General features: G+C 38.8%; 1 protein-coding gene across 1 annotated transcript in view; it reads right to left on the bottom strand.

Annotated features, from left to right (window-relative positions):
- The window catches only part of LOC121167455 (dynein heavy chain 14, axonemal-like), a 404,109-nt gene that overhangs the window by 78,694 nt on the left and 301,964 nt on the right, over positions 1 to 23,451 (bottom strand). The window contains exons 36-44 of the mRNA XM_040996873.1: positions 22,864 to 22,953; positions 21,115 to 21,249; positions 17,929 to 18,120; positions 15,493 to 15,583; positions 13,961 to 14,169; positions 13,137 to 13,389; positions 10,482 to 10,560; positions 7,333 to 7,562; positions 3,453 to 3,569 (exon numbers count right to left, since the gene is read on the bottom strand). Coding sequence (XP_040852807.1) covers positions 3,453 to 3,569; positions 7,333 to 7,562; positions 10,482 to 10,560; positions 13,137 to 13,389; positions 13,961 to 14,169; positions 15,493 to 15,583; positions 17,929 to 18,120; positions 21,115 to 21,249; positions 22,864 to 22,953 — 1,396 coding nt within the window. The remainder of the gene's footprint in view (positions 1 to 3,452; positions 3,570 to 7,332; positions 7,563 to 10,481; positions 10,561 to 13,136; positions 13,390 to 13,960; positions 14,170 to 15,492; positions 15,584 to 17,928; positions 18,121 to 21,114; positions 21,250 to 22,863; positions 22,954 to 23,451) is intronic.

Here is a 23,451-nt window from a genome sequence, read left to right as displayed (position 1 = left end):
GCTGATCTCACTGCCCTGTCACAGCATCCTGTCTGGGTGAGGCTGCCACTACATGCTTCTGTCCACTGTAAGGCAACTTCACGCTTTTTTTTAATACCACTCCTTTTTATCTTCGTTTGATAAGATTGTTTAAATTATTATTAATTACATTGCATTATGTGACACAGTTTCATAGGCTCTGGGATTTCCCTAACCCCTCCCCATGCCCTCCTCCCATGGTGGATTCCTCCACCTTGTTGCAGTATTACAGCTGGGACTAGAATCCAGGTACTCTTGCTAAGGTAAGTAAGTTGACATTAGCCTATTGGGAGCTGCAGAAAATGGGAAGTTTCAAAAAAATATTTATTAGAAAGGCAGAGTGAAGGAGTGAGTGAGTGAGTGAGTGACAAAGAGAAAAAGCAGCACATACACAGAGACAGATCTTTCAGGCACTGGTTAACTCCCCAAATACTCTTGATGGCCAGCGCTGGGCCAGACCAAAGTCAGGCGCTTCAGCTGTCTCTCTCACGTGAGCTTTAGGGGGCCTAAGCACTTTGACCATCTTCCGGCTGCTTTTCCAGCCGGCATTACCAGGAGGCTGGATTGGAAGTGCAGCAGCATCCACGTGCGATGTTGCAATGTTTCACTGGTGCCAGCTTAAAATGCTGTTCCACAGCACTGGTCCCTTAACCAGCATCTTAATAAATAGGCCAAATGTTATCCCTTATTCTTTTTCTTTAAGCAAAAATATTTGTCAAACACTCATACATTCATTTGGTACAAAATTCAAAAGCATCTAACATGATGACTAGTCTTTTCCTTATTCCTGTAGCCTAGCCATCTAGTTCTCATACTATTGTTCGGCAGTTTAAAAACAAAGTAACGAACTGCAAAGATCCTTTTCTAAGAATTCTCCTGTGAAAGTTCTCATCTGATTACTACTGCTCTGTTTAATGAATGTACTCTAAGTTTTTCACCAGGGCTACAGTACTGCACATCTGTCGTGTTTCCTAACCTTTATTGTTTTTTAAAAAAGCAGAGCTTATGTAAAATACATAATTTCTCACAAATACACATGTAGAATTGTGGATTAGTATTGGATAAATAACCATTTATTATTAATCTCTTTACATCCCCATACAATGATTAAGGTTTGTGCTTTTGACTATCTGGCTATGTCTGCACTGAATAAATAACTTAATATCTAGTGAGCTTCAAAACATCTCTTTATAATAAAAGATTAACAGTATTCTTTTAAAATAAAGAATGCTGTTTTTTTTTTTTTAAAAACAACAATCCCTACCCCTTCATCAAAAGTGATTTTGAAGTATGTCTAAGAGGCCCAGTCTGAAATATTAAGGTTTACATGGGGGAAGTGAGACTGTGACATTTAAGTTCCCTTTTTAAGTTTGGGATTGAATGAATGATCAGGAGTTGCTTAGTCATTTACCTGTGATCAGGGTGAATGGCAATCAGAGGAAAAGCATTTTGGATTTGTAGAAAACCTGTCTGTTTTTCGTAGGTGTTGTACACTAAGAGGCTGAGTTGCATGCAAACAGAACTCATCTGCGCTCTTTCTACGTAGCGGCAACAACTAAGGACAAAATGGACTCATTTAACAAAATCATCTATTTTTAAACAGAGAAATACAAGGAAAGCTTAGAACCACACAGGAAACGGTCAGCGTGGATCCACATATACCTTACTAGGTAGGACACAAAGATTAGTTACTCCTCACTAGGGTATTGAAGATTTCTCTGCACACCCCTCCTAAAACTGTTCTCCACCTCAACTGTTGACGTATTTCTTGTTAGAGTTATAAGCCAGTTTAGACTGTCCTAAAATCTGCCAAGTTCAGCAAAATTATGCTTCAACACTATAAATGGCTAAATTCTAATATGAAAATAGACACAGGACAGCTGAATAGTACCTTATAGTCCTTTTAAGGTGTACAGCAGCCAGTTCTGTATATAAATTAAAATTGAAATGTCAATGAAGTAGTCACAGGATGTGGTTAAGAACTTGCATTGTTTTAACACATTGATTACTCAATACCATGTCAATTATGTTGTAAATTGTTGTTGTAAATTGTTGTTGATGTTGTGCTGGGGCTTTCAATTGATCGGGATGATATTCTGCCAGCTCTACCTTCAGACCAGAGATGGTCTCCCCAAGAAACTGTTGAATTTATCTGGACAATAAGATGCTGGACTCTATGCTTGGTATATGTTTGCAAAGAAAGAATCTTGACTGAATTTGAACTGTAATACCACAACAAGGTGGAGGAATCCACCATGGGGGGAGGACACAGGGAAGGGTTGGGGGAATCCCAGAGCCTATGTCACACAATGCAATGTAATTAATAAAAAAAATTGAAAAATAAATCATCTATTTATTTGGAAAGGCAGATTCTACAAACAGAATGACAAACAGAAAGATCTTCCATCCACTGGCTCACTCCCCAAGTGGCCACAATGGCCAGAGCTGAGCTGATCTGAAGTAGGGAGCCAGGAGCTTTTTCTGGGTCTGCCACATGGGTACAGGGTCCTAAGGCTTGCAGCCATCCTCAACGGCTTTCCCAGGCCACAAGCAAGGAGCTGGAATAGAAGTGGAACAGCCAGGACAGGAACTGGTGCCCATATGGATCCCAGCACATGCAAGATGTAGTCTCTAGGCTACTATGCTGGGCCTAGGACTCATTATTAACACTAACATATAAACAACAATTCAGCCGTTGTTTTAAATATAATCACCCACTGCTATCAGAGTACTTTAAAAGGTTTGTGAAAAATACAATTAAAAGATACACTTCATTTAGCACATTTTTTGAATTCCATCCATGTGAGGGGTGATCAATAACATAATGGAAAAACTTATATTATGAAACAACCATGGATTTCAAATCTGTGTACCTAAATAAAGTTATCTTTCTAATAAAATTTTTAATGAAGTTTGACATAATTCTTGTGGCCAGGTATTGTACAACCTTGGTATTCCCAAACAAAATAAATTCAGACTTAGAAATTTTTGTAATTTTTAAACCCTTTTACATGCAGAAGCAAAATATTGAGAATTAAAAAAAATTACTATATATAGGTATTTATTAAATTATGCTTACTGTTTTCTCATTGGCAGTTTCCTTGGGCACCAAGGCTAAGTTCTTACATGTATGCCTTTCCTGTTTTAAAAATGCATGTTGACAGTTCTTGATAATCAGCTAACTGCTACCACAGATAAGATTTAACACACTACAGCTCTATGTATATCTGACTCAAACACGGTCCAAATTTTTTCAAAATATATTCAAAAGTTATTTTTTTCAAGATGCATTTTGTAAACATATATCTAAAATTATTCTTGCAGAAACTTGGAAGTTATTAGTACTCAAAATCACAGATGTTATAAACGGAATAGTCTAGACTTTTAGAGAAGTTATAAGTAAAAATTTAAAAAACATTTTTTTTTTTCCTTACCTCTGTGAATCGGTGTCTCAACACTAGGAACTAAATCTGACCACGGTACAAATTCACACTGCTGTATATCCACAAAATACCCAAAGATGGAACGCTCACCAGCTGGTAGGTTGATTCCTACAAAGAAGAAAGCGGTGTGGCTATGGAATGTTTCCCTTAATCTTATGAACTCCTTAAGATGTTATTGTTGGGCCAGAAATAGTAAGGATTTACCAAGAGTACAACCAACTATAAAAAAAAATAGACATGTCCTTTTCTCTTCAAATATTTAATTGTATAAAAGCAAAATTTCACTATTTATTCTATTTATATCCAGAAAAGTGATCATGGATTCCTATCCAAATGTTGCTTATTTGAATATTTTCTATCTCAGTTCTTTCCCTTCTGTTTAACTTTTTTTTTTTTTTTTTTTTACAATCTTTACATAGCTAAAAAGGTACCAGGGCTATAGGAAAGTGGGTAACACTATTATTCCCATATTGTTTCCTTCATGTTTAAAGGGGGGTATTAAGGGAGATGCCCCACCTGATTTCCAACCCTCCCCAGGTCCCAGATGTAGGGGATGCTTCGAGGTTCTTGCTCAAGTGGTTTTGATAGTTCATCAGTTATGAATTGCTGCCAATCTTGCCACTCCAAGCACTATGAGGTCGCTGAAGAATCCACTGGTTGACATAGTCCATCATAGAGTCTCCATTTGCCCCGTATTTCACTGCCAACATATAGCTGAGATGGTTGATTGACCTGTTCTATCTTCTGTCTTTTCTTGGTTAGGGTTCTGAGTCCAGCATTTCGATTGGGGAGATCTCCAAAGAAATTTTGTCTGAGGTGTTTTCAAACCAGATTCTTGCATGTACTACCCTTCTGTTTAACTTCTGTCAATAGTGATTTTTCTTTTTAAAAGCTCCCCTTGGCTTCCCTTACTCCCCCCAAAACCAACTTATTGTTTTGGTAGTTTTTAAAAATAGATTTTAAGTCTATATTTATCCATTTCTGCTCTGAACTTTTTTCTTTCTAATAATTTCGGTTTAGGTTTATTTTTGCTTTTCTGGTTGCATTTTGAGTTGCACTGTTAGAGTTTTAAATTTGCAATTGAAATAAAATATATATGAGAGCTCCACAACATGGAAAAGATTTTCTGAGATTGAAGACAGGTTTTTAAAAAATAACCCATCATGTGAGGGAAGGGAATAGACAAAAGAGGAACATAGAAGCAAGGAGAGAAAAAGAACAAAAGGTAGAAACAAAAGGAAGGGAAGAAGAAACAATAAAGAAATACTACAAGAATTATGGGACACAATTAAGAAAGCTTTACAAGCTTCCCAGAAGGAAAAGCAAAAAGGCATAGGAAATCAATTAAATAATAGCAGAAAATTCCAATTTAGGGAAGGACTGATACACCCAGGAAGCTCAACGGAGCTCTGAGAGCATCCAGCAAAGGTGATCTCTGTGGTCCATGACAGTCAAACTGCCAGAAGTACAAGAGAGTTTAAAAACAGCAGCAAGCCGCATGTCTGCGAGTCCCCATTAGACAAACAGCACACTTCTCATCCCAGCAAAACTATCCTTTAATTAAAGTAACATCTTTCCAAGACAAGCAACAAAGGTGTGGATTTATTACCATAGACCTTCTAAGGAAAGGTGAGGGCACTTTACATTAGAAACAGAAGGATGACAACTGCCTTTAAGGAAACATAAAAAAATCATGCAATTCAGTGGCAGAGCCAATACACAAAACAGAAAGTGAAAAATTAGATCTTATCAATACAGAAAAGCAACAAACCACAAAGAGGAACAGAAAAGGGGGAAGAAATAAAATATATACAAAACAGCAGAAAAAAAATACCTAGCAAAATTACAGGAGTATGCCTTCACTTAATGATAATCTTGAATGTGAAATGAGTAAATTCCCCACTGAAATACTTCAACCAAATACATTGATCAAAGCAAGACCCACTGATACGATACCTATAAGGAACTCACCCACTGGCAAAGCCACACATAAAGGCAAAGGGATGCCAGGGAGGGAAAAGGGTGAGCACATGGCAGCCAAAAGAGCAGGAATCACTACACTTAGAGAACAGAGATTTTAGATGAACAATTATCAAAAGAGATAAAGTTCACAATGTAATGATAAAGTGACCAATTAAATAACTACTAATGTGTATATGAGTGCACTCAACACTGGAGAATTCAACTGTATAAGGCAGATGTTAGACCTGAAGGGAGACATAGGCACTGATACAATAGGGAGGGACTACAACACACAGCAGATGATAAATTTAAACTGCTTTGGCTTCTTCTACTGGTTTAGGATGATGTTTTGTTTCCATTTTTAATTCAGAGCCAGGGAGGCACAGCAGCAAGACTTGTGGATGCATCACTGGCCTACCTGCAGGTGTTTGTAGCATTGCTCTATCAGCTGTCATGCAGAATCTCATAGGCAGAGCAGCTTCTCCGGGCATGATGTGCCCAGCTCAGGTATAGGGTGCTCATTATTTTCTACAGAAAACATGGGAGGTGGGAGGAAGGACCACTCTGAGTGTCCATGCAGGTGTGGTATGCTGGCAGGACATTGGAAGCCTGGAGCCTACCAGGTTGCGCTGCGTAGGGGCAGGGCTACTGTGGAAAGCATGGGAGGGGAGGACTATTCGTTTACTTCACTGGGGGCTTCCAACCCACTCAGGAAGAATTGCCTATCATTGCAGGAGACTGGGAAGTATTGTTTCTCTGGGCCAGAGCAAGCCAAACTTCCCCGGAGTGATGGCTTGACAAGTCAGGAGGACGTGCACAGCCACAGTCAGCTTCCCCAAGACTTTGGCAACTGACTGGCTCAAAGACCTGCCCATATTCTTCCTGGGGCCAGCTTTAGGTGGCATTGCCCCTGTACTGCTGGGGACCCTCCATGGGATGAAGGCACTCAAGGTGGCCTGTTTGGCTACTTCCAGAGGCCCTGGAGGGTTGGTTCATGGGCCTGCATGACCAGCAACTGACAAACTGCTTCCAGGATGCTGCATGGGCTGGGTCTCAAGATGGCATTGCACAACAGGTGCCTACCATCGTGTAGAATGGGTTCCTTTTCTGGGGCAATGTAGCAACATAGATTCCATGGACCACCCCAACTGGGCTCAGGGCTTGCGATGGCTACAGGTTTCTCCAGCAGTTTCTATCCTACAAGTTAATTTCCATAGGAAATAACATAAAAATGTTTCCATTCAAATATTTTAGATGAAACTTCTTACAAAGAACTTCAAGAGGATATTTTAGGAGTTGCAAAAGACAAACCACTGTGATTTGTTCTTTTAGTATCATGTTTTTAGCTCTCATCTTTATTTAACAGGTTCTAAATACATCCATGTTCAATATTTTGTCTCTTAGTTCCTGCATCTAAAAATCTCTTTATCTGCCCCAAGTTCCTTAAACCAGTAACAGCCAAGTGGGTAAGCTCACTGCATCAGAGTATTTTAGGATAGATTCCATTTGTTAGAACTGATTTGAAAAGCTTAAATGCTAAGGCTTAGCACAGAATTTAGAAAATGGACTATATTACTCTTCTACAGAAGTCCTGTACACTGTGGTCTAGAGAATACAGGTGCACAGATAGGGGTACAGATAATGGGCTCAGCTTGGTGGCACTCACGGTGCTGAACTAGCATTTCAGCTAGTCCCTGTCTGAACTAGCATTTCAGCTTCTTCAAACAAATAGAATCATTTTTTTTCAGTCTCTTTTTCAGTGGAGTGAGGATACTGGATGTACCTAGTATTTTTTTCAACCTTTAATCTTCATATGTTAAAATATGGACCTCATCAATACAAATCCAGGGTTTTGAAATTAAAATTTTAAAGTAAAGATTATCACGATTCCCCTCTGCCAAGAACTTACTTATCTGTGAATTGTTTTCAAACACTTCATGCACGAATTTGTTAAAATCATAGGTTACTCCTGCAAGAGAATCAGGTTCGGAAGTGGAACAAAACAGTTCATCCTCTTCATGCTCATCCTCACGTTTCAAAGTTCCTCCAAACGCCCAAGTAAATGCAAACACGAACAGTTTCTGAATCATGACAGCTAACTTATCAGGGTTTTTCTCCAGGTACCAAACGCTGTATTTCCTGAGGTTGATACATACAGAAGGGTGAAGGTTCAGAGTTTCAGAAAGTAGGTTAGTGATTTATTTCAATATCTTGTCCAAGTTCCATCACTAACAATTATAATTACAGGTAGGTACTGACATAAAAGTTTTAGTTAATGTATAATTTTCCTTTGTTAATGGTTATTATTGAAAATACATGTTGTTAGTATTTCTAAAGTACCACATATGCAAGGAATTAGTAGTTTCTATTTAATATATCTTTAATATTTTACCATTTGTATATATAAATTTATAATGTACTTTTACTTAATATATGTACACATAACTTTAATGTATGTGTGTCTCACTTTTAAGTCAACTTATTAACTGAGAGTTTACTTACATTTTGCAAGACCATCTTCTAATTCACTTCACATAGAAAGATGGAAGTGTGGGGCTAGTTGCTCTGTATTCTTCTCAACCAAGTCCTGGAGGTCAGCTCAGGTTAACCTCACCCAAGCAGGCAGTGTTACTCTGGGAAGAGTGTTCTCCAGTTTGGGTCAACCCAGGTCATCACAGACACATGGGACCATGATGTACAGTGAGCGACAGGGTAGATGGGCCCTGAATAGGACATCTGGCACTGATTGCAAGATACACTGCATAGTTCAGGATTTAACGCTATCATAAAAATCATTGCAAGTTATAAGAAAACTAAAAATGCATAATGGGATGGAAATTAATGATGAATAATTAAGATACTATGCACAATCTAAAAATTCTAGCCACATGGCAGTAGTTCCTTCAGTATTTATTGAATGCCTCTTACATGTTTTCTTGCTCTGAACCAGACATAATCCTTTTTGAAAATAGCACAGGAAAATGAACCCACAATCATGTTAACAGCAACAAATGAAGATCAAGTGACCAGCAGGGAGAGTTAGCTTGTGGGAGTCAGAGAAGGCCTCTTTAAAGAAACAACAGATAAACTGAGACCCTGAGAATGACTGACAAAATTAGGAGAGATAGTATTTTGAGTAGAAGGGATATGTGAGTCAAGAGGTTAAGGGACCGTGAATATTCTGAAGAACTGGAAAATTCCTTGCCATATAATGATACATTTATATATCTGAAAGTTAAGCTTCTCATGGTGAACTGAGTGGCTGTGCTGTTGTGATAACTTAAGGGCAAATAGTGGGAGGAAGTTATGGGGGGGGATGTGTGGGAGAGAGAGGGGTGAGCCTCTGTGCTTATAAATCTTTATTGTGAAAAAAAATTTAAAAATCCATTGTTACGGAAGCACAGTCAGAGGAAGAGGTTCAGGGATGTCTTTGCTGTGGAGTCAGCAGGAGCTTTTAAAGATGCGTCAAGATTCAGTTCCTTTCAATCTGTCAGTCATAGGACATGGTCAAAGTCAATGAGAAGGCGGCATGCCAATTTACATTCTAAAAAAAAAAAAATCAAATATCTGGGCCTGGGGTGGTATCCTGGTGGCTAAGCCTAGTGGTGCCTTGCATGTGCCAGGAACCCATATGGGCGCTGGTTCTAACATGGTGGCCCTGCTTCCCATCCAGCTCCCTGCTTGTGGCCTGGAAAGCAATCAAGGACAGCCGAAAGCCTTGGGACCTTGTGCCCACGTGAGAGACCCAGAAAAAGCTCAGGGCTCCTGGCTTTGGATTGACTCAGCTCTGGCCGTTGCAGCCACTTGAGGAGTGAGTCAGTGGATGGAAAATCCTCTCTGTGCTCCTCCTCTGTATATCTGACTTCCCAATAAAAACAAATCTTTTTTAAAAATCAAAGTCTGCATATGAGTACTAGGAAATAGGCCAAAGGATGCTAATCACAGTATTATTTGCAATATCGCGAGACTGCAAACACACTGAATTTTTACCAACAGATGAACTGTGACATGCCTGTTTCATGATAATGGACTGTTAGCAGTGAAAACACAGATTAGCTCTGCACACTGTGGACCAGTTGGAGGGAGATCATGCTGAACCAAAAATGCACGTCATGGGAGATCATACAGTGATTCCACTAACTGCTCAAAAATACACAAAACTGAGAAAACTTGGGGGTATGTTACTGAATACAAGTCCAGGATAAAGACTATTTTAGGTGATGTAAAATCTAGCTGCATACACCAGGGACCTAAGGAAAAACTCAACAGTGTGCACGTGGATGTTAATGGTAACATTTATAAATTATGTATATTTGATAAACATTCTTTCATAGCTAACCACTGTTTAATAAATATTAAAGGTAATCTCTAGGGACTGTATTGAGAAGAACTGGAAGAATTGGGAACGTCCAGGAGGAGGCTGTTCTCATAACACAGGTAAGAAAGTGTGGAATGTGGGGCTAGGATGTCAATCAAAATGCAGGTGAGCGAGCGGATTTGAAGGCAAAGCTGACAGGTTAGAGTGGGAATCTATTCAGCATCAGAGTGAGATGTGGGAAGGATTCAACAGGGCTCTTATTTCATGCAAAATGGAAGAAACACACTTGTAGAACTAGTGATTTCCAAAGCTGTAATTTACTGGACACATACCACTTTATCAGAATCTATTATGGATTCCTAGTATATCACCTTACTGCACCACTTTTCTACATATGAAAATCACAGCTTAAAAATGTTTTGTCAAAAAACCCAGACATCTCAGCAGTTCACATCTCATAAGTGGCAGATTCATGAAAAAAATTCAAGCCAATTTTATTTCTTTTTCAGATACTTAACAGAAGTTGGACAAGTACATTCACATAAACCTCAGGCTACATATTTGATGAGCTCATGTTAGTTACACAAAGACTGTAAGGTGGGATAAAATAAATTTGAGTGGATTTTGATATTATGAATACCAAGATTGTACTGGCTTACTTTCCCAGCTCCTGTGCATGGCTTAATGGTTAGGCACCTACAGGGTGCAGAAACACATCTGTGGAATAAATGTGAACTAACCTCTTTCCTGTATCCTGGAGTTTGGTAGAAACATTTGCCGAACTTGCATTCTTACTTAAAGTGCCATTCAAATCATCACCTTAAAAAGAAAGGGGCATTTTCCCCCACATTAACAACAGATGTTGATGTTAATTTAGGTGGCTAAGCAGGCATAACTGTTAACATTGTTAAATTACTGAACTATCACTGTCACAGGACATCTTTGTTTCATAAAGTTTTCTTGGGGTTATCATCATAATGGGAGTTGCTTTTTTTTAAGCAAAGGAGGAACAGGACATAATCTTAGAAATATTAGTGTTCATTCCTTTTCATTTGAAGTATACTTCTGTTGATTTCATTTTGCTTTTGGTAAGCTTTATTTTTCTAAAATGCAAACTAATTTAAAACATTCAAATGTCTACTTCCAAATATGATGCACATTAGAAATGAAACAATAAGCATAGCCTAGTAATGTGAAGCCCTAAAAGAGCTGCATGTTTTCAAACAGGAAATAAGTCACAGTAAACATCCAGCCTGGGCACCCCAGGAAGGCTAAATCATCTTTCCTCATTCCCACCATCCCATCTTCACTGCCCACATCACCTCTTAGTAGACATCCTTAAGGCTCTACCAAGAGAAAATGATTATGCATTTTCCCGTTTAGCTTATTTATATTTTATAATATTCATTCTCTTAAAGCTCTGCTTCTGGCATAACATTTGAAAAAGAACTCTACAAGTAGGAACTAACACATGATTGTATAATCTACAGATAAGCCATTAAATGCTGCTGTATTACTTTATTTTTTATACAAAGACATACATTATACAGAAGTATATAATATTTTAAAATTCAAAAGGAAAGATTAAGGCAAAAAACATCCTGTATATCTCCATCTCTTGGGTTCCACAGCTATTCTTCCACACCAGTATCCTCAGGAACTAGATCCAGCAGCAAACCTGATGTTGGCACCCCAGCCCCAGCAGTACCTTGCACTTCAAGAACAGGTGGTATAGCACAGTAGGTGCAGAGCCTGCCCAATGGACCTCAGAAGCAGGTACATTTCCCCAGGGGATGTGGGTATCCCTGCCTGCCCCTGTTGTGTGGCACTTTTTCCTCTTGCCCTGGTACATGCACAGCAGTGGGTTTTATACACTTCATCTATACCCCCACTGAACTTATTTTATCCAAAGGTATGGAAAGAATGAGATGGATCTTCCATCTGCTGGTTCACTTCATAAATGCCTAGATTAGCCAGGGAGGAGCCCCAGTAAAGCTAGGCGTATGGAACTTAACTCTGGGTCTCCCACGTTAGTGCCAGGCACCAAAGTACTTGAACCATCACCTGCTGTTTGCATTAAAGGAAGCTGGATGGGCACCAAAGGAGCTGGGACTTTTTATTTTTTAAAGATATATTTAGCTTTGAGAGGTAGATTTTCCAGAGAGAGGAGAGACAGAGAGACCTTTTATCCACTGGTTCACCCCTCAAATGGCCACAACAGTCAGAATTGAGCTGATCCAAAGCCAGGAGCCAGGAGCTTCCTCTGGCTCTATCCCATGGGTGTAGGAGCCCAGGGATGTGGGCCAGCCTCCGCTTCCTTCCTAAGCCATGAACAGGGAGCTGGATTGTATGTGGAGCAGCTGGGACACAAAATGGCACCCATATGGGATGCTGGCACCACAAGAGGAGGATTAGCCAGATATGCCACCATGCAGGCTCCAGGAACTGGGACTTGAAGCAAGTACTCTGATTCAACCATTGGGACAAATCCCTCATCAATCCCTTGTTCACCCATTCTGGGACCTCCTTTGACTCCAGTTATGCCCCTGCCACCAGTGGCCAACGTGACCACTCCAGCATGCTGGGGCAAGCCCTTTTGTGACCCCAGTTACTGAGGCCTAGAGCTTCCACACCCACAGCTATTACTCCTACAAGCCACTGCTGGGACCTGCATACCACTGTGGGGACTGAGAAGACTGTCCTCTGCTTTTCCCGTCGGAGCAGAAGAGATCACATCCCAGAGAAGGAAATCTTTAAAGAGACCGCAGTAGCAGCCTGTGTTGGCAAGCTTCAACCTGGTGAAAGAGATGTGGAGGTGAAGGACACACCTCCCCTGTATCCTGCAGGGTTCTTCACACTGACCCTTCCATACTCACCTATGACCGTTTACACTCACTCAAAAATGAATAGTTTGCAGTTTGCTCTGTGTGTACAGATGTTATGGGTACAAAAAGGCTGAAAAATTTTGGCCTTCCTTCTTTTATTTCCTTTTATAAAATTCACTAGCAGATGGTAAATTGCTATGGACTAGCTATGATATACTACTAATAAAACCTAAAAAAAAATTTTTTTTCTGCAGGGTTAAGTACAGTGGCTGAACAGGCTAATCCTCTGTTGCCAGCATCTGCGTCCCATACAGGTGCCGGTTCATATCCAGGCTGCTCCACTTCTTGATCTAGCTCTTGGCCTTTGGCCTGGGAAAGCAGCAGAAGATGGCCTGTTTCCTTGTGACCCTGCACCCATGTGGGAAAGCCAGAAGCAGCTCCTGGCTCCCAGCTTTGGTTCAGCTCCAGTCATTGTGGCCATTTGGGGAGTGAACCAGTGGATGCAAGAACTGTCTCTCTTTCTGTAAAATCTGTTAAAATAAAAATAAATAAATCTTAAAAAAAACTTACGTTCTCCAAACCCTCCATTTTTATTCATCAAATCAAAGAAGGCATCAAGAATCCTGCAGAGAGTTACGACAATTGTTACGTCCTGGACAGGATACGGCTGGAACTTTCGATGTTTCTTAAGAAATTGTAGCCCATTGGTGACACTTCCATTAATCAGGAATTCAAGACAATCCACTCCTGACTGACCAATAACTTTAGACGTTTTCAAAAGCCATGACTTAGCATAAGGCTCCCATCCCAGGTCAACAGGATCCTATTAAGAAAAGGTACAGGATAACTGTTTATAAATAAACATACTATGTTCCCCCTGCTTCTTACTATTCTTTTCTTCACCATGGTCCTCTACCAAATACAGTTTCCAATGATCATTCACCAAAGGGGAAATATTTGGAAACAGCTGAAGGCATTACCATTCTTTGGAGTGATTTTCACCTTACAAGCAAGCAGATGGTGGCTTTTGAGTAGAGAGGTGTGTGCATGGTGAGAGGAGCTGCTAACCTGCTAGTCAGCCCTGGATGGAATGGCTTTGTAGTTAAGTGGATTATAGCATAGCGGTAATCATTGGGCACAGAATAGGTTGATTCTTTGTCATGTCTTCTATCTCTTTACCAACTAATGTGCTTCCCAAGTTCTAAGAGTGAGGAAGAAAAGGTCCAAGGGCAAGTTTTCCTGTACTGGGAAAGTGATTCCCATCCCCACTCCAGTCTGTCTACTGCAAGCATGACTTAGAGTTAAGAAAAGCCTTGAAGTTCCAGGGAGACAACCACTGGTGACTATCCTGAAGAACATATTTTCTTCAAAAGAAATTTAGTTTAAAAACTTACCAGGTAGACCATTGCACACCGGCTGACAGTAGCAGGACTGGCCTGAGAGAGACTGTCCACTTCAAAAATCACTCTTACCCTACTAGTTAAAGCTATTCTCTCACTGTTAGCTAGGCACAACATCCTGGTGTTGTCCAGTGCAGAATTCAGATTTTCTAACCACAATGTGTCCACTGGACCATCTAAGACAATCCATTGCCAATCAAAATCTAGAGAGAAAAATGTATCCTTAATGTAGCTGAAAATACTCCCAGTCTTCTTTCCATAAAATCTTATACATCTTCTACTTTCATTTACAAGATATTTTCCAAGGTAGAAAGTGACAGTCTAGAAAATGGCAGAGGTGAATATGTTTATACGTAGCCTCTAATACTGACCAAGTATGAACAAATATTCATGGTAAACACTCAATCGAGGTTTAAACATCGTTTACACATTATTAGCTTAATGACAAAATTAATCCCAAAATATGGATAGTGAAGAGAGCCACGTTTTTATCTTTTGAATAGTAATGTTCTTGTGAATTGGCCTCTTTCACTCAGTAATAGTTTTTAGATGTGCTGCCACTAAAGAACAGCAACAGAAAATAGATGTCCTTGAGAGAATCAAATTGAGCAAGTGTAGAATGTATCATAATTGAAACCCATTTACTTTTTCCAAACTGTTAAAGTCTGTATAAGCTACAAAACCAAACAAAAGCAAACTAAAAACTACAGAACTTCACTCCTCACACTTCTGAAGGCCATGTAATCCAAGGTCAAGGTACCAGGCCAGTGAGGGCCATCAGCTTGGTTCACAGAAGGGCACCTTCTTGCTGTGTCCTCCCATAGCAGAAGGGGCCTTCTCTTCTCTCCTTCCTTCTTCTTTTCTACTTTCCTCTATCTTGCGTGTTTTAAGTTGAAAGGGCTGGCCCAGGCTAAAGCCAGGAGCCCAGAACTCCTTCTGTGTCTCCTGCATGGGTGGTAGGGACCCATGCATGTAAGCCAGGGTGTGCATTAGCAGGAAGCTATATTAGAAATGGGGTAACCTGGACTGAAACCAGGCATTTCCCTATGCAGAGTGGGGAAAGAGAATGAATCTGTTCCATTTGCTCATTCTCTCCTCAAATGACTACAATGGCTGGCCAGGAACATCGTCTGGGTCTGTTGCGTGGGTGCAGGGGTCCAAACATTTTGGACATCTCGCTGCTTTGCCAGGCCATTAACAGGGAGCTGGATCAGAAGCGGAGCAGCTGGTACTTGAATCAGCACACGTATGGGATACTGGGGCTTCAGGAGTTGACTATGCCACAGTGCTGGCCCCTCTCTTTGGCTCTTTGAGAAACCAATGACCACTTATAAATTCCAGGGCTTGATTAGTACTAGGTATATGTGGTGATATTATGCAAAGTTTAAATAAACCCATGAGAAAAATAAATTATCGATGGATGGAATATCATTAATTGAAAATGTATTTAAATATGTATTTGCAATTCACATGGGTTCAAAATTTCTTCTATATTAATCATATTTATGAAGTTTGGTAACACTTACTGTGACTTTCTGATATTTTAACATTTTTCTCTATGTCCTTCACAATATCATCATCAATATCTGCTGTATCTGAAGAATTCAGCCTGAAAACCTAAAACACAGAATCAATAATGCTTAATTTTTTTTAACTTGATGGTGATACTTTCCAACTCCAAATAACTACATGTAAATATGCTCTCTTGAGTAATAAAAATATAAAAGACAAAAATGTCCAATAGCTGAAAACACATAGCCAGCATCATATAATGTACTGAGTTGTGATGGTTCATCTGCTTTAAAAACCCATTTTTGGTATTTTACCCCTGCAAAGAAAGCACAGGTTCAAATAACATAACCAAAGACAAAGAAGAAATCAAAAGTTTTCCGAATTCCTACCACCTGGAGACAGCTACCAACTACCAATGACATCCGGTGCATATTTTTCCTAGACCTTTTATTTATTTAAGAAGATTTATTTATTTTTACTGGAAAGACAGATCCAGAGAGAGACAGAAAGATCTTCCATCCTGATTCACTATCCAAATGGCCACAGCAGCTGGATTTGAGCCAAGAGTCAGGAACTTCTTGAGTGTCTCACACACTGGGGCTGCATCCCAAAGCTTTGGGCCATCCCCTGCTACCCACACAGGCCACCAGCAGGGAGCCAGATGGGAAGTGGAGCAGCTGAACATGAACTGATGCCCACATGGGACCCCAATGTTGCAAGGGGAGAACCAGCCAACTGAACTATCACACTGGGTCCCCTCAGACCTTTACAACAGTTCTCAAAATTTAGGATACATAAGAATTATCTGAAGTTTGCCAACCTGTAGATTCTAAGACCTCATTCTTACAGATTCGTTAAAAAATAGGTTTGGGATGAAATCCAGAGATTTACATTTTTAATGTGCTTTACAGGTGATTGTAGTATACGCGGCTCTTCATAGTATTCTTTGAGAAATTCTGATGTCCTCATATAGTTAATTTTAATTAGGAGGGTTAAATGTCTCTCCAACTATACTGAGCACTATTTCATCAGCTGATTGGTATTGGTTTCCTTTACTATCAAGGGAAATAGTAGAAAAAACCAACCATGAGAATCATGCTGGTGGTGCAAAACAGAAATGAAGCAAGTGTGTTCAGCCTTGACCCTGACCTTAGGAATGCAATGGACCATGACTAGTTGCTGTTAATTCCCAATTTCACTGGGAGGCAAGTCACATTACAGTCTATTTCCAAAAAACAAAAGGAGTGGGGAGGAGATTTTCACACTTCAAATGGCCACACAAACCAGGACTGGTCCAGGCCAAAGCCAGGGACCCAGAATTCCATCTGGACCTGCTATGTGGGCAGCAGTAACTTAAGCACGTGCAGCATCTTCTGCTGCTTTCCCAGGTGCATCAGCAGGAAGCTGGATCAGAAGCTGACTAGCTGATATGGGAACTTGTACTTTGATCTGGGATGTTAGTTTCTTAAGTGGTGGCTTAGCCCACTGGGCCACAATGCCATCCCCAACATATTTTAAAAAAGATTCTATTAGGTTTCTTTCTAAAAGTTTGTGACAGTAACAATTCCACCAAGGTCTAATGCAGCTTTCTCACATCTTCTCTAACGCTGCATGTGGTCACTAACAACATAGATTATGATTCAAGTTATAGAGATCATTATAACAGAGAAACCTACAGAGTAACAAAGTAGATTAATGGTTCTTAGTGAAACCATTTCCTGTGGGAAAGACAGCCACTCTGGGATTTGGAAATTGGGGACTGAAAGCTAGTGATTAGAAAGTTTATCTCTGGGGTGATAATATTTAAAAATTATATCATGTAAAGGTTGGAAAGTAATGTGAAATATGCCAAGAATCTCTAAATTGTATACTCTGAATGGGTACATTTTATCTGTATGTTTTACCTCACAAAAGTGTTCTAACAAAACTGAATGGGATTTTGTTTAAAATTACATTGAACCAATAGCACAATTTAGGAAGAATTACCATCTCTATAATATTGATGATGCATTGGGTCAACTTCAGCCATTGTGGCCATTTGGGGAGTGAATCAGCAGATGGAAGATCTTTCTGTCTCTCTCTCTCTCTCTTTGTAAGTCTGCTTTTCCAATAAAGATAAACACATCTTAAAAAACTATAAAAGTAATATCTAGAAGTAGAATAAAACTAGACAACTACTCTTTCAAAGTATCAAAAAGAACATGCGAATCAAAGAAAACAAAAATTGAATAATTAAAACACAATGCTACCATAAATAAACAATAAACTCAAACATACGAGAAGCATTTTAAAATTCTTTGGTATTTTTGATTATAATATTCGTCTTTTAATTATTGATATTTGTTGAAGTTACTGTTATACCAATGGGTTTCTAATGTTTTGTTACCAATTTTGATAAGCACTTAACTAATCCATATTAAATAAAAATACACATGCTATGCTAAACTTACATTAGACACATCTGAGATTCTTGAAGTTGGTCCAAGATCAGTGTTCACATAAACATAACTTCGAATCATTGCTGACAACAATCCATCAGTCCACTCCATCGTATTAGGGTCCAGCCGCCCATACAGTTCATCGAGAGTGATACACTTTGGATTTAACACACAGACATCTATTTTCCCTTTTTTGCCGGGAATCTGGGAGAAATCCAATGTAAATTTTAAGACACTAATGCATAGTACAACTATTTAACTGTTTTGCACTGTTATGGTTAAAGGGCTTTGGGAGAAACATTTTATGCCAAGGACAGATTGTAAAGATAGCAATTTTCACAAAGCAGTAAAATTTAGTAAATCAATACAGGTGGATTTGTACTTATGCAGGATATAATTTTTTTTCTTAGCTGTCATAACAAAATATTACAGACGGGGAGTCTTAACAGAAACTGACAATCAAATGGGGAAAAGGAAAGGAATCAACTGTCTGTATTCACACATGACAGTATTCTCTGTGTAGAAAATTACCAAGAATTTACACACACACTTCATGACTGTCAGCAAGCTGACAGAGGACAAGATAAAAACCACAAAGTCAGTTGTGATTCTATGCAACAGCAAAGAACGAACAGGACATTTAAAAAAATAGTTTCGTTTATAACAGCATCCAGAGAATAAAATACCAAGGGGTAAATTTAATTAAAGGAGAAAGATTCGTGTAATGAAAACTACAAAACACTGCTGAAAGCAATTAAAGTTATAAAAATGAAAAGACATTCTACGTTCATCCTGTGGAAAATCTAATACTGTTAAGACGATAATGCCCCCCAAAAGGATGTGTGGATTCAACGGAATTCATAATCAAAATCACAATAGCCTTTTTTTTCTCATTTTTAAAAAAATTTTTTTTATTGTTAATCACATTGTATTATGTGATATAGTTTTGTAGGCACTGGGATTCCCCCTACCCCTCCCACAACCCTACCCCCATGGTGGATTCCTCCACCTTGTTGCATATTCACAATAGCCTTTTATGCATCAATAACAAAGTCAATCTTCAAACTCTCATTAAATTCGCAAGGGATTCTGAATGACCAAAGTAATACTCATGAAGAAAAAAAAGTTGTAGAACAAAGTTGGAACTTCCCAATTCCAAAACCTATCATACAGCTATACAGTAATCAAAAATCACCAATCCTGGCATATGTACCCAAATATAGAGTATTGGAATAGAGCAGAAAGCTCACAAATAAACCCAAATTTCTGTTGCAAACTGATTATCAAGAAGAATGCCAAGGCCATTCCGGGGGAGGGGGGAAGAGAATGAACCAACAAATGGGGCCAAAACTGCATATCTACATACAAAGGAATGAAGACATCCCCTTATTGTGCTCATGAATAAAAATTAATTCACAGGGAATCAATAATAAGTTAAAGAGCTCAAACTATGAAGCTCTTCAAAGGAAACAAGAGAAAAATCTTCAAGTCACCAAATTTTTCAATGGATTCTAGGGTTTGATACTTAAAGCATAAGTGACAAAGAAAAAATATATATATAAATGCTTTCTCCAAAAGGATGACTCTTGTGCATCAAAGGTGCATGGTCAGGAAAGGAAAAGGTCACAGACCAGACGGAAGTATTTACAAATCATGTGTCTGAGAACAGCTTTACACCCAGACTATGCAAAGGACTCTTACAACTGAACAACTAAAAAAAGGGAACCTTATTTAAAGACAGATAAAGAACATGAACAAATGTATCTCAAAGAAGATATGTAACTGCTGCCACCTGGGATGCTATTGTCCTCTGTGGCTACTGGTTCATCTCTGGCTGCTCCATTTCCCTTCCAGCTCCCTGTTCATGGCCTGGAAAAGCAGCAGAAAATGGTCTAAGTGAACGGGTCCTTATCACCCATGTGGGAGACCTGAAGGAAGCTCCTGGCTTCAACTCTGGCTATTGTGGCCATTTTCAGAGTGAACCAGAGGTTGGAAGATTCTCTCTCTCTTTCTTTCTGATTCTCCTCCTTTTCCTATAGCTCTCTCAAATAAAGCAATATTTTAAAAAGAATACAAAAAAGAATTCAATATTCATTTGCCATTAAAAAAAGGTATGTAAAAACTATAGTGGAATATAGCTGGCATCCCCTGTAGGTACTGGTCCACGTCCCAGCTGCTTCACTTCTGACCTTGATCCCTAATAGTAGCCTGGGAAAAGCAGCAGAGAGTAACCAAGTACTTGTGCCCCTGTCACCAGTGTGAGAGTCAGGGAATGAGACTCCTGTCTCTTGGCTTTGGTCTAACCCATTTCTAGTCAGTATAGCCATCTGGAGAGTGAACCAGCAGGTGGAAGATCTACCCTTCTCCCTGCCACTGTCTGTCTCTCCCTTTTTCTATGCAACTCTGTCATCCAAACAAACACATATTTTTAAAAAGAATGGTGACCCACTACATGAATTACATTAAAGCAAAATGTTTCATCCTAACTGAAACACACACACACACAAACTGAAAACTTGACTTTTAAGACTTATGCAATGTATTTCCAGCAATATATCTTTATATACCGTAATTGAAGTACACTACTTGAATTTGTACTAAATGAAAATATATCATTACTACATAGGAGCTAGTCTATGAATCCTAAGATAATTTAACAATAGTAAATGTGTCAACATAGCTTAATCACATTAATCAAATAAAAATTAAAAAGTAGATGCCAAAAATCATTTAATAAGCTGCAATGTTCAAAAGTTGAAAGAAAAGGAGAATAATAATCTCAAAAGCATGATAAAAAAATTTATCAGAAACCATGACAAAACATCGTATTAAATGCATAAACATTAATTGCATTCCAGAGGAAATGAGGAGCAATTTTATAGCTAACATGGTTTTTGGAGAGTATATCAATAAGAACATAAGTTATGTAAATATTGGAAATAAAACTAATTCATTTCTATGTTGAAGATTACTCAATTTTTAAACAGTAAGGCATCTAGATATGAAATATACAGTTCAATAATTTTATTTTATACTGAAAATAACAAGTTTTAGATATGAACTCACTATAATGATTGTTCACTACAAAGTTCCTAGCAATAAACTTAACACTTATGTAAAGAGAACATAAAACACTAACTGAAGTTCAGAATCTGACCAGGATCTAACCAAATAAAGTTTATTGAGTAGATCATTTACCTTTGAAGCAGACTGTCTTTCTGTAACTGACAATAAGTCAGCAATTGGCAACAATATTAATGCATTTTCTAAAATTCTCCGGACTGTAGTCTTTCCTCCACCTGTTGGGCCCACTAACATCACACCAACGCACACCTGGAACACAATTTACACATGCATTCATATAGTTGCCTGTATCAACTGACCATCTTCTCCAATTTATTCTTTACTTCACTGTCATCTGGCTTCTACTTTCACTGACAAGGTTAATGCTCACAGCACCAGGAACACAAGTCTCCAATAGTATCTTCCCCACACGGGTACACTTGTGTTCCAAGCGTGGCTGTGAACAGTTGTGCAAGACATAGAGAGCATCATCTTATCAGCATGAAGGACAAGCTTGTTTGAAGCCCAGAGTGAAAAAATAAGAAAACAAAAATCAAGCAACTTTCAGGTACAAGTTGGGCATATTTCTTGCTAGTTCTTTCTTGAGCTCAGGCTACTTCTCATGTAACACAACTTAGCATCTGAGGAGGTGGGTCTTGTCCTCATGTTAGCCCACGGGCTCTGGGGAACTGGCACACATGGTATTGCTCTGGCTACTGCTTTAGCTGTGAATAATAAACTGCTCAGTGTTTCTGACCTAGGGGTCCAGCTTCTTTTACCAGTTTGAACTGTGGCAGGCTAACTTGTTTGCTCATAAGCAGAGTAAAATTTTGACAAATATGCACATGGAGGAAAACCTGTATTGCTATAGGTTATAAACTCTTACAAGCATTAATTCTATATAAAATTTGAATAGCACTTTTTGACAGGAGTCAACATGCTAATTCTAAAAACCCTATGAAAGAGAAAGGGTCAAGAAGGATTGAGAGTTTTGCAAATGACAAAGTGGGCGATAGGTATCATCAGATATAAAGACCCACTACAGAGCTATGAAGACTGGGTGACTAAGTATGGAGACAGAGAAATAGCCTGAAAGAATAAAATTTAAAGGAAATCAACCCTATTATATGTGAAAACTCCGTATTAGGACAGAAGTAGCACATCAGTGAGAAGAAGTGGGAAAAAAACATTATTCATATATAGAAAAATAAATCCTTACCTGATGCCTTAAAACAAACTTGAATTTAAAAGTGTAAAATGCAAATATCTCAAACTTTTAGAAAAATTATAGAAAGCAATTTTTAAAAAATAGGTTATCCCTCAAAATGGAACCACAAAATTCCCCCAAAACTATAAAGACAGTTTTACTTCATGCAAACATCTTTATATACAATTGAATACTTTCTAAAAACCCAAGACTTTGAGAATTTATTTGTTCATAACCAATGAAGAATTATAATGCATAAGGAAAATACTTACATCCACTAAGAAAAAGACAAGAAACCAACTGACTCATGAGTCTACTGCAACTTTGGTAATTCAAAGAAAACTCAAAAAAAGGATGTGCAATCTTCTTAGCAGAGAAGTGAACACAAATGCTTTACCAAACGGGCTAATCACAGAGAACAGCAACTTCAAAGGAGGTACAACTATGATGCAAATATTTTATAGTATGTTTGAATGGCTTTACAACTATATTGATGGGGTGAGGGTCAAAGAGGAACCTGCTGAGAGTTAAGGTGAAAAAACATATAATAAAGATTAGGGAGCTAGCTAATCAATAAACTACTTTGTTTTAAAGAATAACAAATTGCTCTATTTCCCCTCTGGATCTTACCTTTGGAAATCCATGCAAATAACTGCCAAATGCCAAACTACACTTACCTGAAGTTGAGCATAAAACTGTATGACCTTCTCTTTCTGGGATGGCCAATGTTGCAGATTTAATTGTTGTGTTGCAACACATATTACTTTCTAAAAGGAAATAACAGTAATTTAAAATCTACTCTTAATTGAACTTTTTTTTTTAAAAGAAAGATTATTATTTTTATTGGAAAGGCAGATTTATAGAGAGGAGAGACAGAAAGATCTTCCATCTGCTGGTTCACTCCCCAAATGGCCACAACTGAGTCAATCTGAACTTAGGAGCCAGGAGCTTCTTCTGGGTTTCCCACATGGGTGCAGGGTCCCAAGACATTGGGCTATTCTCCACTGCTCTTCCTGTCCATAAGTGAAGAACCAGATAGGAAGCAGCCAGGACACCCCATATGGGATGCTGGTGCTTGGAGCTGGAGGGTTAGCTAGCTGAGCCAATGCACAGGCCCCTTCTAAATTGAACTTTTACATTTAAATATCCCAAACCTCTCCTAACTAAGTACAAATTACTATCCTTTGGGTAATAATCCTGTGAGAATAATGAAACCATTATTTCTCTCTTGAAAAAAGTGTAACACCACATTTTATGTTCACAGA

This window comes from Ochotona curzoniae, unplaced genomic scaffold, assembly GCF_017591425.1.
Source record: "Ochotona curzoniae isolate NIBS_2020 unplaced genomic scaffold, NIBS_Ocur_1.0 patch371, whole genome shotgun sequence".
Lineage (NCBI taxonomy): Eukaryota > Metazoa > Chordata > Mammalia > Lagomorpha > Ochotonidae > Ochotona > Ochotona curzoniae.
This window is presented reverse-complemented; position numbering and strand designations above follow the sequence as displayed.